Raw genomic sequence first — 18,150 nt, forward strand, 5'->3', positions numbered from 1 at the left:
ATAGAAAATCAGCTATGGTTTAAACACTTTGGTTATTCAGGCAGAAAGACTGTTTTTTGAGGAGCTGTTGTATGTATGTATGCAAGTGTGTGTGGCTAGCTTTAAAAAAAATCCCATACACTGAAATTGAACTCCAGTAATTTCAGTGAAAATAAATACAAGCAGCAGTATTTCTCTAACAAGAAAGAAACCCATACATTCAGAAAAGCTTAAAGAAAGAAACCTGTCATTGTCATACAAAAATCCTGTAAATTAATGTAGTCTCATTTGTTGCATAAAACATGTCTTATGAAGAATCTTTAAGCTTAAAGAACTAAGAAGGTCCTTAGAAGACTTACCCTGTACTTGTTATCCCCAATCTGCTCCACTTGAAACCGTTTTGCACATTTACATTTAGCTACTTGTCTCGTAACCTGCAAAAAACCACAACTGGAGAATTACTTTACTGCAAATATCACATTTCTAAAGATCTGTGTAGATGGTAAACTTCAAATTACATAGGAGTGAAAATAAAATTAATTATTAGAAAACATGACCCCCATAGAACAGAATATGCTCTAAGAAAGAAGAGAATATACCTCATCTTCAATTTTGTCAGCATCTGTGAGAGGTTTGTATGCATCCTTGTTCGGATGAAGAGCTGCTACAAATTCATAATAGTCAATATATCCATCACCATCTCTATCAAAAATATCTGCAACAGCACTCATTTCAAGTCGACTTGTTGGGAATTCTGTAAGGGAAAGACAGCAATAAAATGTAAGGTTTTGGGCTTTCCAATCCCACTACAATGAAAGGCTTTAGCACATATATTATAAGGCTTTTAGATGCTAGGTGACAAATAATGCTTATAAAAAACCAAGAACATTCAAAAGAGTGAAGCAATCTTTCTGGGGAAAAAAAAATACTGTATTTCCAATGTTATCTAGATATTGTATTAAAATAAGTATCACAGAGTGGCTTGAACAGAGACACAGTGAGGGTGCATATTAAACTGTAAGACATATGTATATTTTTTTTCTTTAACATGTTGACCTTCAAAGTGCATAAAATGCCACAGGTTAACAAGACAAATTATTAGTGATGAAAGGTCAAGTGAGACTTTCACTGTAAGTTTGGAATGCAAAGTCTTCCCAGTGCAGAAACATGCATGGTGTTTTGTGAAATCCTTCTTTAGATCGAGTTCACAGAAGCAGAATGTTAACCCATACAGATAATTCCCTACAAAACGGTTAAAGAAAATTTCAACATGGTGAACAGGGATTATATTATATCCTGAGTATTCAGCAGTTTTAAGTTGATACCAACTGAGTTAAATGAGTAACTCGGTGGTATCAGGGTTTTTTTACCAAATTCTGTCAATTCATGCAAAACAGCAATGTCCATGTACAGTGACAATATTACTGTATTTCCTAAAGCAGGGGGGAAATAAACACACTACAATATTCTCAAACAGAATAGCTTTAACATGAGATGCTAAAAGCAGTCTAATTCTGAATCTTCACTGCTCAAAGCAGAAGTCTCCATGATCTGAAGATAAAGGACTATTTTAAGTAGTAGGCTCCTCTGTCAGTTGCTAAAGGACAATATGATCACACAAAGACATGATCTGGAAGGACTACATTAAACCAGGTGTGCACACCTAAGGAATACCAATCCATCAGAAAACTAGGAAAAGTCCCTTCCCAGTTTGACTGCTTGACATTTTGATCCTCATTATGCAGGTATATGAATACGGTAATGGTACATAGAAACACTAGTTTCAGAAATTACATGATTTCCTTCTATTATCAAAACTACTCCATGAAGTTCTTTAACCAAAATCATATGCACATATGAACTGAGTTTGAAAATTATAGGTTTTATATAAGGTACATTTTACTATTTTGATTAGTCAATGAAAACTAGTTGCTGAAGTGGCTAGTATACTGTAGCAATGACAGTCTGAGCCCAGCAAACTATTAATTAGCCAACAGTATAAATACGACATTTGTAATCTGATTCAGAATGTAAAAGAACAAGAAAGAGGTTCTAGAATCTAGAAATATTTTAAACAACCATAATTAATGACTTCAAAAGGGTAATCTGTGACAGTCTAACACAAGAAACTGCATAGGGTACACTATAGACAGTAAGACTTCATGAGAGGTGTGTTTCAAGTTCAACATTAATTTTAAAACTTACTTGAAGAAAGAATTCCGTCAATAAATTCTTGCCTTGTTATCTTCCCATCCTGATCTTTATCAATCCTTCTAAAGAAGTCCATCACACGAGACTTCTTATGGTTCATCCACCGCATGTATTTTTTCCTCCAAATATCAAAATCAAAGTTGGCAAATTCTCTCAGCTTAATAAGAAAGAGAAAGAACTTCTTTCAGTTGAAATTAATCAGTCTAGAAAAAAATCAGTGAGGCAGATACCAATTGCATTCTTTTGAATAACTGGTTCTTTGGGGACCTATATAAACATTGTAACCATCTTAACTTCTCACATGTAAAATGAGAATGACAGCTTTTAAAGCATGTTAAATCATATGTATCAGTGTTTTCAGTTAACTGTATTGTACAGTATAAAACAACAAATATGGAGGTAGTTTACAGTATTCACAGTACTGATAATTATGGTAATGATTTTGTTTACACTAATTCAGGGTAAAGAAAATTAGGCAAAAAGTTATGCATATTCTGTACAGTCCTTTTCTGACCTCTTCAAGTCTGTCCAAGGCATCATTAAGTTTTCTTCTTCTTTCCAAGGCCAGAAGCCAGACTTGCTGCCATTTGCTGACTAGAAGGTTTACCCGTGGATTCTTGGTTTCGATTTGTGCCTGGGTTGCCGATGGATATATGCCTGGTGTTGGGGAACGCTTTCCTATTAAAACATGACAAAATGTGTATTTTCACCCAGTTCAAACAAAACGAACATTCACACAAAAGGTACTTGACCTTCCTAAATCTACTCCTTCCTGTTCCAAATCATGTGTCCATATCCTGATTCCATCTAATGGGACTTTTTTTTTAACCATTGCTGGGGAATGACCGCATCATGATTGAAGTACCTTTTGTCTAGCCAGAAGCAGCTAGTAGTAGCTGCACTAGTGAAGCTGCAGGTTAAATTAAATATCTGCAAGCCTCTCAGAGAGTTGCAAAGTAAATAACCTGATTTTAGAAGCAGGTTCAATGTATGGGTAAGTATAAAACATAATGGGTAAGCATATGTAACAACACAAAAAGCAATTTCCTCACTTGATTCACTTTCCATTCAACTTCACTGAACACACTTTCTAATTGAATACATAAAATTTCCATAGACAGTAATAGCAAAAATTTTGTCTCTGCATCTTTATGTAAAAGAGTTGTTTGCAGTTTCAGATAATGGTATATTTGCAAAGACTTAGCAAGTGCACACTCTTGGAAGCTTAACAATACATGAAAGCTGCATGCTTTAAAAATAGGTACTCAAGAGGTATAGCACAAAATTTAAAAATACAAGTCTGCTATGAGAAATTTCCTCACAATTAAAAATGAGAATTAGAAAAATCAGCCAAGAGAATTTCACCCTGTTTCACTAAAAGCCAATCAAACCTATCAGATTATTAGTAATCTGCTATCTTTATAGATAGAGCTATGTCCCAGAATACTTCATTACTTACTTCCCGCTCTCCCCTTATCAAGGACAGGAATATGAGATTGTACTGGAGTGGGTTCAAGTGCCTTTCTTTTGTAGGTCTTTGTAACTTTATCCACATCAGGTTGCTTTCTGGTCATTTCCTCCATGAATGTCTGCAATAGATAGAGGTGGTTTTAATTAATAATACACAAAAGTGACCACAGGAATAAAAAAACACATACAATAGCAAAACACCAAAGTTACAAGAATGGCACAGAAAGTCTCTTAAAATGTCAGCTTCACAAAAAATACAGATAGTCTTTGTAGGCAAGAAAATTTGGCAGTATAAGCTTTTAAGGCCACTATAGCCTGGCTGTTAAAGGAAGGCTAAATCTGAAAAAAGTCTGTCATACTCCTTTATTAACTGTGTATGGTGAGGTGATGTATAAAGGAATTCTAACTCTGAATACTCAGGCGTTCCCTGCTGTCCAGACTGCAGCTCATAGAAGTGAGACAGCTCTGATGTGTAAGCTGGGGTAAGTCCATGAGTATTCACTGCATCAGCAGCTCCCGCTGGCACTTCAGAAACCTATTTTGGAAATCCAGCCACTCAAGCCCCATTGCAACATCAGTTCTTAAGGCAGCAGCATTATCATATATTTCATGTGGGTTTTTTTATTACTACTCTTGTTTCTATGGAGAGTTGTAGGTTTGCTTTTAGAATAATATGGCAGTGAATTTTTGTTTGGTTGTTTTTTTACCTCTGTTGAATAAACTACAACCACATCATACACATACAAACCACACAACTGAGTATCTGAAAAGGGATTTGATTACTAGGAGAGAAAATAGCTAAGGAGAGATTCAAACTTAATCAGGAAACCTAGCTGAAATGTGAGCAGCATTTGTGGAATGTGTAAGACAAGTGTCATTTACCATGCCTTACCTGATGTTCAGCTATAAGTGCTTTAACTTCCTCGATCTCCTGGGGGATAACCTCTTTATCTTTTTCAGTAAGGGTAGTCTCTGCCCACTGCAACCAGGACAACAAGGCTTCCAGCAATTCCTGGTTAGCAATAAGCCCAGCCAGAGCTCCTGCCAGTCTCTGTTGATGTTGTTTTGCCCATGCTAAGACCTGGATAAAAGAACCAGTGTATGAGTATGTGCACATCTGAAATTTTTTCAAATGTATTCAAAATTGCTTTGTTAACTGTAAACCCAGAGCTTCCTCCCAGGCCTACTGATGTTTCATTATCAAAGGTGCTAGATGTAGTGGCTCATCTAGGCAACAAGAATTCCCAGTTCAATCATTTCTTCCCCCAGATATTCAGGATTAGGTGCTGTTAAATGCAATAAATAGCACGTTCAGGCAACATACTGAGAAAGTTATTAAACAATATGTGTAAGTTAGTGAATCACACAGGATTTGCTGTTCATCCTGGGAACTCTTGAAGCCATACCTTGCTTACAACAGTATTTTGGTTTTCTTTAAACGTAATATACACAGAAAATACCACCTTAGCAGCTGAGAGTATGGTACACCCTCTGAGACCTACTTGTAGCCACTCATATAATTTGGAAATCATCTAGATTAGGTTGGACTGAAATCCTCTCTAATGCAATTGCCTGTGTTATCTTTCCTTTGCAACTTCCAAGTTTCTCCTGCCGAAACTATTGGCTTTTTTCACATGGGAAGTATCAGGCAGCATTTCCTTTAATACATATAAAGAAGATTGACCATCTGCTTTAGTTCTTAAAGCCCTGTAAGTTTTGAAATAAAACCTAAGGAAGCATGGTATTCACATCCATCATTGTGGGTATTTTAAATGTTTAGTTCTCAACAGCTGGATCATTTCCTCCCAGTGTAACTACCGTGTTAGTTGTCAGCTATGTTCCAAAGACGAACTGTTGCAATAAAGATTGCTTGACATATACTGACCTCTTCAAACCTGGCTCTGATGATTGTTATCCAGTGCTTAATGGTGGTGATGGAGTCTGGGTGGCAGATAGCTAGGATAGCTTCTCCCATACCTGTTGCTTTATTCAGTTCTGTCTTTTTCTCTTCCAGTTTCTTCATGAATTCCTAAACCAGAGGTAACAATTTCAATTAGATGTTGACAAAATTTGCAAAAGAAAAGTTAAAAATGTTTAAAAAGCCTATTCCACATAAAGTATAAACGAAGCTCTAAAATGTTTACCCCAGCTTGCCACTCCTTAGAAGTCCACCGTACTGTAAGTACTGAAAAGATACATGCTGTTATTAAAAACAGAATGAAAAGCACAGCATTTTAGAAGTGCTGTAAATCGACTGTATGAATGCTAGAATCATTATTGGCAGCATTTCAGATTACTTGCTTTGTCTCTCAATTACCATAATTCTTCATAATAAACTATCAAGCTCCTAGCAGAGGCTGGAAATGACCAACTGTAATTACATGCTTAGACAAGAAAATAGAGGACTTCAGGAACAGCTATACTAAACTAAACACAAGTAACTCAGCAGCTGAGGGGGAGAGACACAGCAAGAACAGGGACAGAGGCTGCTAATTAACCAGCTGTTTTCAGGGCCTCTACTATGTGGGAAACATCTTGCAAAAGCAAAAGGATGTTTACAGCTTTACACGTCCAAGCTCATAGGCATTGATGTTCTTAGCGAGTCCAGCAGAGGAAAGGGTGGCAGGATCAGAAATAGATGTGGAGGGGTAGGAAACAGTAAAAAACCTGAAGGACTTTTCTCATAATTTCTGTAGCTTGCATTTCCTGTTTGGTTTCTTTTAATTTATTCAATTATTACTACTATAATGACTTTACTAATCTGCCCATTTTGTTCTGTATAAATGTTGTTTAAGTGCTTAGCGGAATTTTGTGTTGTATTTTAACAACAATAATTGGGTTGCAAAATGGGACCATGTCTCTGAAAATTTGACTTCTCTCCATCCATGAAGGACTATTTTGGATTCCACAAATTAAACATCAGCCAAGTCAGAGCCTAGAAAATTCACAGTCATCTAAGCATTGTAAAACCAGATTTCACAATTCATAATGACACTATCCTGGGCCTTTACAAAGTAAATATGAATTTATTATGAAAGAAAAGTGTAAAATAAATAACCTCTTCTACCTTGTTCTAAAAGCCTGGAATAGATAGGCTGTATATTTAAAGAGATTTGTTACTAACTGACTTGAGCTTAAATTAATGTCAGAGTTTAAGACCCAATCATAATAGCAGTCCCTCTCTCAAAAACATAGGAGTTCTTACAGTATTTCACTTCAAAATGGTTTTGAAAAGTCAAGATGGGTTTTAGTGAGATTATCAAAATGAATTGGGGCCAGGAAAAAAAGAAGCAACGACGACATTGTTTTCCCTGAACAACTGTACTATAATAACTCATACTGTAAATCTATGACACACTCCATACAGTCTATTAAGATTTCTTTCAGTAAAGGATATTAACTGTATTGAACTCTGGCAGTCCAGTGATACAGATGCATTTACAAGAGACGTGATGGGATGCTTCTCATTAACTAATGCAGTGCATTAACCCACTACACCTCTCAGTCCATAGAGAAGTTGGCAAGTGACAGAAACTTTTCTGCCTGAGATAGAATTCATTAAATCATGTGCAGTATTCAAGAAAAGAAAATCAGTAATGGGCATAAAGATGTACTATTTGGATAAAATACCATCCCAAAGAAACATTTCAAAATGTAGCTGGATACAAATGCATTAAAACTATTTTACAAGAATCACAGTGATAAAAGCAAAATACATTTCATATTTACTTAAATAATGTCAGTCATACCTTTTTGATATTAGTACTGCAGCATTGTAATACAGACATTACATTTAAAGCTCATATATCACATTTCCCTTCATTTTCCTTCTACTTTTTTTTCTTATTTCTTGAAAGCTGATGTTATAAGCTTAAGAGGAGAGACCACTTACTCAAGGGAGATTTTGCTGTATGTGCTTATTGAGTGTAAAGCAGCATTACCATGATCTTAGCTTGAAAATTTCTGTATCTCTATTATTTGGCCTTTCAGAAAATGTGGTTGGGAAAACATCGAAAGTCTCCTAAGAAACTTTAAGTACGGTATGGCCACATCTAACACTGAGTTTGGTTGTGTTGTGCTAGCAATTACTCTCTCCATCTGGACAGGGTTTCTCAGATACAAAGTTTGCTTTAGTCTGAAGTTCCAAGTTATGCTTTAGCTTTGGCAGCACAATTCTGAGCTTTTGTACAGAAATATTTTGTTAGTCAACCTACATGGCAGAAGGAGAATTTTAATTTTTTTTTTCTAATTTTTTCAGTGGACCTAAGACTTAATTCAGACAATTCTTTTTTCTGCATTCAGAAGACAAAAAAAAATAAATAAAAGGGAACTGATGAAGCACATGTGGAGGAAAGGCTGCTGAAAGACAACTTTCACCGCATTGGAGACAGCAGGTTGCTACTGCCAACATTAGTCAGCAGACACTGATGCATACATACATTTGCCAGCTAAAGAAGAGCACCCAGTTTCCAGGGCCCTAAATTAAATCTGAAAACTTCTTCAAAACATTGCAGTCTGCAGTCTTTAGTTATGAACCATTAAAGTCGTACCCTGCACACACTCCTCTGCATAATAATATTCCCAAACTCAATTTAAACAGGATGCTTTTACGCTCCACATAAGTTTTGTTATAACTTTTTTCAGAGCAATGATGAAAAAATCCATTATTCTTATAACTTATTCTATAATATTGGGGGCACTACATCCATGGTACTATTACTACTGCACTTACAAAAAGAGTTTTGTAGGGGCTCAAAAATGTGTATGTTTGTATCCTCCTGTTTGAAGAGTAAATGACCTCCATGTTCCTTACTTAGCCATTTTTCATTACTGCAAAGCTAGTTTGATATCCTATAATCTAGTATCTGCAGTACCTATGGTGCTGCAGTATTTCAGTACCTAAGGCACATGAAGTATGAGAGCGTGCTGTTTCACCATGACAGCAGGTTAATGGATGGTGACATCATTCTGCTGACATTTACAGATGACCTTGAGGGAAAAGTATATGCTGTTTGCTCAATGGTGCTAAGGTGACAGACATACCTTTGCTATGCTAGAAGACTGTGTTATAACTGTCAGGCACAATATATTCCAGAGAGGTTTGTATATGGCTCTAAATGCTTACAGCAACTTTCCAAGGGCCCATGATTTTCTTAGTAAGCCAAGATGACTCAAACAACAGCTGACCAGTACAGGCACCAAACTCTCAACTCCATTTTATTTCTATCTTCTCTACAGAGACAGTTGCAAAAACAAACACTGGATACTGTATAGGACTGTACAGGATAGACTTTGCCTCCTTTCCTTTATTCTGCCCTCTACAGACCTATTAAAATTAAGAGCACCCTCCTCATTTTCTTGCTTACCCTGTGCTGGTCTATCAGTGTACGCAAAGCCTCTTCATCATCTGGAAGGATCCCATGGAAACGAAGAGCCTGCTCTGCCTCTGCCAACCACTCCAAAAGGACATGGACAACAGAGTGGAATTCTTCTGCCTGTTAAAACGCAAGAAGTCACGGTCACTCAGAAAGGGATCTGACAGGCATGCTGAAGCTTATACAAGGAGATTAATCCCGCATTTGGAGTCATTAATCAAGCAGCAGTACTGGCACATTAACTTTCCATTAAAAAACTCAATGATATACAGTACTGCATTTTCATAACTGTAAAAATATCTCATGCTTCCCAAAAAATTATAGGAAGCCTAAAAGCCTGTTCATGCTTTTAGCCATCTGATTTATAGTATATGTGCAGCAGAGATGAGAATGTCATGCCTTCACGCTGACAAATTGCACGTGAGGTGCTTTCATGGACCAGCTGGAGAGATGAGAACTGTATTTTTTCCATAGCCTAAATCACCAGTTAAGCAAAATGAATTGACATCCCACTGGTGACTAACCCTTTTACATCTGGGAAAAACAAGAGAGTTCCACCTTCAGGTGCAGCCATATTCAGACACAACTAGTGCTTGAGGTAGCTCAAGATTGTGCCTGCTGAGAGACTGGATAGCTGGGCAAACACACTGCCCTAGGAAAAGCAGGGCAGGAATTTTATGCACAATGGATACATCACTACGGTAGGAGCCCAAACCCAGCATCAGCCCAACCTAGTGTATCTTTGCAGAGCTATACATCCATATTGTCTCAGGTTTGGAAGCAATACAGGCAGAGCTATCTGTTTGGGATTGGTACCAGCCAGTACTGACACACACAGGCTGTTCTAGCTCCTGAGTGCACAGCTCCTTTTTACTACAATGTACTTCACTGTGCACTGTAATTGTGCCAATGTAAACAAGTTTTCAGCACACAAACTTACTTCTTTCCAATAAGGCACAAAGGGCGCAAATACGATTGCAATCTCCAGCTTCCTGTGAAGGGGGCATAGTTCTTAATCACCCTTCATGCTTGACTGTATTTTTGGTGACTTCCTTAGATGGTAAGGTTTTTGAAACATTTGCTTTGCATTTGTGGTATAGACTATTAATAACAGTAATAAATGCTAATAGGCATTATTTATGTGCTGTGGTAAGCACCCTGTGACAAGGTAAGCAATAGATGAGCAAGAAAATGAGTATTTTCAAATGAAATTAAATGAAATTGAATGACATTAAGTGAAAATGAAATTAAATTTTTGGCAACTAGACTGCAAGGTATTTTCACTACTTCTCATAAAGTACACGTAGCACCATTAGTAGTTCTCTACCTGCCGAAGAGCCTGTTCCAGTCGTGTTTGCTTGGATACTGAGAGAGCACAAACTGTCTCCCATCTAGTGCTCAGCTCCTGCATTTGGACTTTGACCCAGGAAGAGTCATCACGACTGCCTTCTATCAGCTCCCTTGCAGAGCGCTTCAGAGCCTGGACACTGCTTGTTCTTTTCCCCAGCTCCTTCTGGAAAACCTAGGCACCACCAAATATATTTGAAATGTTTAACTCATTAAGGCATAATTAAGTAAAGAATAAGAAAAAAAACTACTGGTTATAAAAAGAAATTGAAATACAGATTTAGTTTAGTTAAGAGCAACTCCATCTAAGTGATGCAAACCACACAAGTTCATCTTATCAGATTCCGTATGAAGATATTTACACTCTACCCTATCCTAATAAAACTGGAATATGGGAGGAAAATGTCAGGCAGATCATGAGAACCCATCCTGACACAATGCATAGGTAATCTAGCCTCCTAACCACACTGGCTTTACTCTCTTCACCAAAGCAACTGATCTGACACGCTGATTAATGCACAAGACTGCCATGTCAAGAAAACAACAGCTAAAACACTAATAATCAAGAAGGTTTAAAACCAGAAAATCAGAAATAAATCCCCATTTGGGATTTGACTGTAAGGCTGCAGATCTCACCACATATTCATATATTTATGTGAGAATATGCTCACATTTGCAGATTGAACAAGCTCCAGGTACGTAAAGGAAGCTCTTAAAAGATATGACAATTGCAGTATACCATAGTACTGACTATGACTTACTTGTGGTATAAAATGGGATTTCAGAAGCAATTCCAGATATTCCAGGTTAGCTTTTATAAACAACCCATGTTTCAAAACACTATTTTTCATGAGGGACAAAACCTCCTCCCCACTAAACAGTGTTTGGATACTGCAAGTCACTGGTAGATGAACAGAGGGACCATCAGCTCATAATCCTCCCAGGCTCCAGAGCTCCAGCTGTGTGTAGCCTTTGCAATACCAGTAACTTCAACTGCTGTTTCTTTCAACATACTGAAGTGCAGAACTGGGATTCAGAAGCACAGTTCTACACCTCCTACTTGCTCCCATCTCTAAAACCACTTCAGAACCAAAATACTGTGGCTTGCCAATGTAGGGTTCCTGGGCTATAGTATAATTGTATACACCCATGCATAACTCAAGCATTGCAACTGCTTTTCTCAATGAATATACAGCAGCCCCAGACATTTGCAAGGCTGCTGTTGCCTTGATGAGTAGAGTGGACATTTGGTTAGCAGATGCACCAAATTAAAGGCCCTGCCTCCCCAAAGATTTCCAGTAAAATTATTTTGCTAACTGGTGTCAATGTCACTAACAGTTGTCTTCTTCCATGTATGTTTTATAATATCTTCCATTGTCGATGACATGTTTGTGTTCCAAAACTGTTCCACATTTCTAAAGATCACTGAATAGCCAAAAAAAAAGTATTAAAATCCTATGCTTATGCCCAATCTAGTTATTAAAAAGAATATTTTTGAAATTACCTTGTGATTGTCAATCAGGTTCATCACTAAATCAATGTCTCCATGTACTGGTTGATCTTCTGCTAGCTGAGGTTCAATTTTGTATAACCAGTCAATGAGAGCTTGCAGAGCATCAGTAAATTGTCCAGAAAATAACAGGGCTTCCTCCAGTTTATTTTGTCTGGGGAAAAAAGAAATCATTAAAATTAAAATGAAGACACACTAACCATTCACTTCAAGAAAACAATTTCATCATAAAATAATGAAACCGAGAGCTCTAAAGCAGTGTTTCCTTTTTTACATAGTGTGCCCAACCCATCCCTCACCCCAGTCCTCTTCTATACCATCAAGAAAGTATGCATTTCTAGTATTTTATTGCTTTGGCACTCCTAATTATCAAAGAAGCTAGCCACTCTGGTTTTATTTTACACAACAAAAGCTGAAATAGGAGCCAAAGGAATTCTCTTAAGCCTTTTTCTTATCTGCTGAATAATTAAATTGGTTTTCAATTACCTTTCCACTGATTTTCCACAAATTGTATCCCACTTATCCCTTAGTTCACTCAGCATATCATCAAGTTTCAAGTTGTCATCAGCCAAGGTGCTTTTCTCTTTCAAGGAGCGTCCAGTCCTATTTGTGGTATCATATACAGAATGTTTGGCACCAAGAGATTTCTGGAATTCCTATACGTATGGAGGAAAAAGAAAACACCCATATAGCATTAACTGCTTACAGGCTATAGTTAACTAATCAATCTTTGACATATTATTTGCAATGGAAATTGTAGATTTTGCTGTAAGAAAATTTTAAGCTGACTGCAATATTTCTAGTCTGCTAGTCCACAGTGCACCTGAAATAATATGGGGCTTGACACTAACAGAGTCCCTGCCTTTTGTCCTTCACTGGGAATGCAGCTCTACAGCCACTGGAACAATTTCTGGAAAATCCCTCCTCCAGTGACAGCAGTGATTCTCATCCTGCCATAATATTCCTAAATTCCAGCAAGGGGCTGCCTGGTAGTCAGAAGAATGTGAAAGAACTGCTACTTTAGAAGCCATGAAGTCATCACACTATATTTTTATATACTAAGATGTCAAGACAGCATAGAGCACCCCAGTGCTTACATAGCCCATCATGGTCAAGCTGGCAAACCTCCAACCACAAGCATTCAACCTTACTAAAACTAAAGCATATTATAACTGGGAAGATCTGCATGCCAAACATGTGCAGATCCAGGCACAAGAAGCAGCCAGGTGACATCCAGTAACTCAGTTTGGGCTGGAAGTCACCATCAGAAGCAGGTTTCTGTGATCCAGGCACTCTGGAAGATGACAGTGACACAGCAGTTGCATCTGTCAACTCTGACAGCTCCTTCTGCAAAAAGCCTCTGAAAGCTTTCCACAGGCACAGAGGAACACACAGAAACATAGTTCATCTGGTACTGCAGAGGAGCTCACTGACTGACAGGGTAAATAATTAAATAAAGGAACACTGCCAAGAGACAAAACCAGCCCAACGCAGAAGCTTTTAAATGGTAGCAATACTTGAACTATTTCACCCTTTTGTGAACTGCTAGCAGGAAATCAGTTTAAAAGAAAAGAAAAATCACAAATCCACTTTAGGAGTGTCATATCTACAGAATCAAATACATATTCCTGTTCTTTTGGGGTTTTTTTTCCCTCCATGAAAAGCCAAAAGGGATTTTGTTCAATGTTTGCTGAAGCAGATTTTCAGCTGATTCAGGGCAACATTCAGTATCACCACATTCAGCAAGGAAACAGTTACCACTTATATCTCATAGTAATTCCTCAGGCATGTAAAGACTGCAAGGATGCCTCGTCATCACTGCCAGCATGTGCGCAGCTGCTCACCTTGGACTGGCAAGCTGTTCCCAGCTGGTCTGCACCAACCTGTGCAACAGCAATTCTCAGCTCTTTCACCAACTTTCCCATGCACCCACAGAGCCATCTGCTCTTCTTAGATGTGTGCGTCAGGGAAAGCATAGGTGGAATGGAGGTGTCTTAAGCAGGAGGTGGACACTGGGTTATGCCATGTGGACAGTGTAACCACTTTACACAGGGTGATCCAAGGTTCCTTTTCTAAAACTTGCTTGGTATTTTGCACTGTACTGTCCTTACTCTACAGTTATTTCAGGATCCTGAGGATCAGAATTCATCAGGGAAAAAAAAAAGAAATAAAAAACCCATTTGTTTTGTAATTTAGTATTTCTTTGCTGTCCTTTTGTTTTCCTCATATAAAACAAGGAAACACACTTTAAGAAAGAATACAAACACCACTGTCAAGCTAAAGCTACAATAAAAATAAAAACAATTTTCAAAATGAAAATAACCCTCTTTTTATAAAAGTTCCTTCTATACAAACAGTATGTCTGTACTCCTTTTATTTGATGGGGTTTGTTAACTACATAACACTACTTGCGCAGTGTGACTTGGTGTGCATGAGGAAACACAATGAAATTGCTGTCAGAGAAGGATCATACAGAAAAAAACAGATGTAAAGGTGAACAAAGGGTTGTAGTCAATTCATTCTTTGAGAGACTACACACACTATACCACATCTACTTCCATTTTATTTCACAGAGATGTAACTGGGAGTAGACTTTGATTTAAGCTGCCCAGAGCAGACAGGTGAGCTAATTACTGAGAGTTTGTTCATCTGTCTACCTTTCCTTTAAGGAAGATGGGAATATACAGATAAAATTATACAGTTTCATATAAATGTACTGTAAGAAACATTGAGCATTAGCACAGGAATGGATTGGATGACCTAGTATGGGTTTTTTCCATTCCTGATTTCTAAAAATGAGAAAAAAATTGCTGATAAACAGACCATGAATAACCCCCAAAAGTCCCTGGCAACACACTAGATATGAGTGAGAGAGAAAACATATTATCTTGGCTTTTCTCTTTCACGGACTTTTTTTTTTGTTTTGGCAGTAACAATTGGCAAAGAGTGAGCCCAAATTATTGCTTACAGCACACATTCAGTTCAGATAGCAAAATCCTTCACTAAATGGAGCAAGGAAACCTTCAAGGCTGGACAGAAAGACACAGACACAGAGGGTTTATGTGGGAGTAGAAGGAAAAGACTCAAAATACAAGGAAGGACATTGCAGTGTTTGGAGGTTTGACAGCTCATTAAAAAACAATTGAGTTAATTCCTTGAGGGGGGGAACTGTTTGAAGTTTAAAGACACAAAGTTCACAGAATTCCCTCTCACACACATTCATCTTTTTCCTCCGAAGGGACAGTTTCAATCCTAATGTCCCATTCCATTCCCAAATGAGATTCAAGCAACCCAAGTAGCTATTCTTTGCAGCATTTTATAGGAAAAGAAGCTGGAGAAAAGATATCACTGAGAGAAGCAGTGAGTCTGCCAATCCATGCGAGGAAGCCCGAGTTCACAAAACATACTGTTATAGGTATAAAGAACAAGTGGGATTATCACATTTAATGTTTCAGAAGGGGGAAGAAGAATACAGGTAAAGTCCTGAAAAGACCTCAAAGCAAAGTTGCAGTGTGTTGACTGCACTCATGAGGAGTTTGAGCTTAAAAGATAGGAGTGAAATGATTAAAAGTCCAATAGTCAGAGAATACAAGAAAGACTATCTTAACAGCAAGGTTTTTTCCTCAATTACCACTGCTGACTTCAAATTCTGGCAACAGGAGCAACCCCAGAACAAACTGAAATTGCAGCATTTGCATAACAGAATGTTAGTGTAGGTTTGCTCTAGAAGCTTTAACAGCAAGCGTAGGTAATGCTATTTTTTTTGCTTGACCAACAGCCAGCTTTAGCCATATTAAAGGAGAATGCTTTCCTGGTTCATAAATAATACTTAAATCATAATGTAAACTGAGTAATGATAAAAATATAAAGCAGTCTGATGCAGTAAACAATTGTTAATGAACATGGCAAAACTTGTTGGAGGTAAAAGCAATCATCAGAAGCTACACTGAGAAGGGAAAAATTAGATATGCAAACCATTGGGAATATTGCACAGAACGAAATAATATTAAATGGGGAAACAGTAAAACTCACAAGAAAAGTAGAAGAAAATACATGCCAGGATGCAGAAAAATTAATGATCACTCGGTATTCTGTCTCTAACAAAACTGCTCCAAGATAAATTTTGCGACAGTCTGTCTCTGAGGATTCTACCACTTACCTACTTGATCCTCAGTAATACATTATTCTAGACTCTTTTTAAAAGTGAAAATGAAGTAAAGACTTCTTATGCCTTTCCTTTTGCTCTGTGTCTGATGAAACTAAAGAGCAGTTACATTATCATTATTTGTTTGCACAGCCAAGTCAATCAGGGGGAGTTTTACATTTTCATCCACAGTAGCTGGGTCTGTGGAAAGCTGGTCCTGGAATTTTGAATCCCACGAAGAAAAACTACCTTTGCTACTAATGGTGTCACTGTATTTTCTAGATGAAAACCAGTACATTTCTGGTTTAGGTACTGAAAAAAAACCCTGCAATAAAACCTCTTCAGAGATTCCAAAATTTCCATGGTCCTTTATTATTATTCCACCACAGACCAAGTACTGTGAAAAGTTTTTTTTCCACTCCCCACCTGTAACACACCACCACTTAATTTGATGCAAATAAGCACTCCATTGTAATGAGGCTACAAATCTACTTTGTTTGTTGACAAAACAATACAAGGCTGACAGCCTTACCTCCACCTCGCTGGACACTTTGCATGTCATCACTCACAACTCACCTTATGCTGTGCAAGCTGCATCTTTATTTTGTCAGGGTCGTTTGCAATTTCAAGATCTGAGTCCAAAGATTTCTCTGACTCTTCCAGCCACTCCATAAGTTTGTGCCAGGCTTCATGGAACTGCAGGGAAGTGAGATTTGCATGGAATTTAGAATTCACTGGTTCATAAAATAGTCTGAAAATATTAAACTCCAACCAGCTCTCTACAGGCCAGCCAAGTATTTAGCAGAGTTTGGAAAGATTTGGTGTGCTTTTTCTCCCTCTTCTCTCAAACAGGACTAGCCCAACCACACGCCCACTGGACTTAGCCTCCCTTCTCCCAGGTGAATTAGCAACTTTAAAGTACATGACCTATATACACAGTATGTATCTTTCAGAGACATAGTGGTAACTTCTGTTGATGCCTTGCTCATTTAGCTTCCTATATTCTTAGCAATGAATTGTAAATACAACAAGAATGGGGCTTAGCTATTGCCTACATGGGACAACATATCAGCATGTCCCGTAATAGTAGTAAATCACTAGGGAAAACTCCTGGCTGGATGAACGCCCAAGATTTTCCCTGGGACAGTTGTAAATGCTCTCATTATATCAAATGTTATCTTGACGGGCAAGGAACATATTCTTGATCTTCCTTCCTGTCTCAAGACAAAGAGTGCTTCAGGGAAGGAAACAGGGAAAGACTAAAGATTCAACCAGCTTTCACAAAGTGGCATCCCTCTGGGATTCAAGTTTTCTAAGCTGGCTGTTTCTCTCTCTCCATCTCTCTTGAAGATTCTTCTTGCCTAGGATGCCTACAGATGAAAGCACAGAAACTAGCTCAGAAATCTCTGAGGGTTCATGAACCATGTTGTTTAAGGCCTGTGGCTCAGGCCTTGACACCTATACCCTTCAGTACTCCTTCCCTGCTCTGCAGAGATAAGTGTCATCCTAAGTTAGCAACTTATTGTATTCAGCTCTGTAAATAGATATAGAGATGAAACCCATCTCATTGCAGAACTGCTGTGTGAGTGAATCCACAAGAGAAACTGCTGGAAAGCAAATATCATTTGACTGGCTTATAGGCTAATTTATTGCTCAGAGTAGTTCTTACTCTATGAGCTGAGTGGTAGTAGCAGCAAACATGGCTATATGGTTTGGCTGTGAACATTACCAAATCTTGAATAGTCATGCTCACTTGAACAAAAAGAAGCTAGAACTTCCTGTTGATATTTAAATAAATTATACTCCTCTCACACATTCTGCATCTTATCATTTTTGTTCCTCAGTGAGGGGAACCTTAATCTAACGAAAAAAACATGAACATTCCCTGGTGAGGAAAAACAGTATAAAAAAAAGAAAAACAAAAAAAACAAACCCCAAAAAACTCCAACAACTTTCCAGATTTTTAAGAAAATAAATGGAGATATCTTACCACACAGAAAATATTGGTCTAGTAACTAACATAAGAGATTGAGGAAGTGATGAGCACCAATCAGAACACAAGACAAACCCAAAAAGAAAGTATTAAGGGATACTCCCAGATTACTTGAAATGGG

General features: G+C 37.8%; 1 protein-coding gene across 4 annotated transcripts in view; it reads right to left on the minus strand.

Moving 5' to 3' along the window:
* Nucleotides 1–18,150, minus strand: part of DST (dystonin) — a 292,205-nt gene that overhangs the window by 11,519 nt on the left and 262,536 nt on the right. For all 4 annotated transcript variants that reach the window (XM_005153188.3, XM_034060386.1, XM_034060385.1 and 1 more), the window contains 12 exons: nucleotides 16,613–16,732; nucleotides 12,379–12,548; nucleotides 11,887–12,046; nucleotides 10,363–10,557; nucleotides 9,027–9,155; nucleotides 5,546–5,689; nucleotides 4,553–4,741; nucleotides 3,650–3,779; nucleotides 2,705–2,868; nucleotides 2,185–2,347; nucleotides 579–733; nucleotides 339–413 (listed from right to left, as the gene is read on the minus strand). In XM_005153188.3, coding sequence (XP_005153245.2) covers nucleotides 339–413; nucleotides 579–733; nucleotides 2,185–2,347; nucleotides 2,705–2,868; nucleotides 3,650–3,779; nucleotides 4,553–4,741; nucleotides 5,546–5,689; nucleotides 9,027–9,155; nucleotides 10,363–10,557; nucleotides 11,887–12,046; nucleotides 12,379–12,548; nucleotides 16,613–16,732 — 1,794 coding nt within the window. The remainder of the gene's footprint in view (nucleotides 1–338; nucleotides 414–578; nucleotides 734–2,184; nucleotides 2,348–2,704; nucleotides 2,869–3,649; nucleotides 3,780–4,552; nucleotides 4,742–5,545; nucleotides 5,690–9,026; nucleotides 9,156–10,362; nucleotides 10,558–11,886; nucleotides 12,047–12,378; nucleotides 12,549–16,612; nucleotides 16,733–18,150) is intronic.

Source organism: Melopsittacus undulatus, chromosome 3 (genome assembly GCF_012275295.1).
Source record: "Melopsittacus undulatus isolate bMelUnd1 chromosome 3, bMelUnd1.mat.Z, whole genome shotgun sequence".
Taxonomy (NCBI): Eukaryota; Metazoa; Chordata; class Aves; order Psittaciformes; family Psittaculidae; genus Melopsittacus; species Melopsittacus undulatus.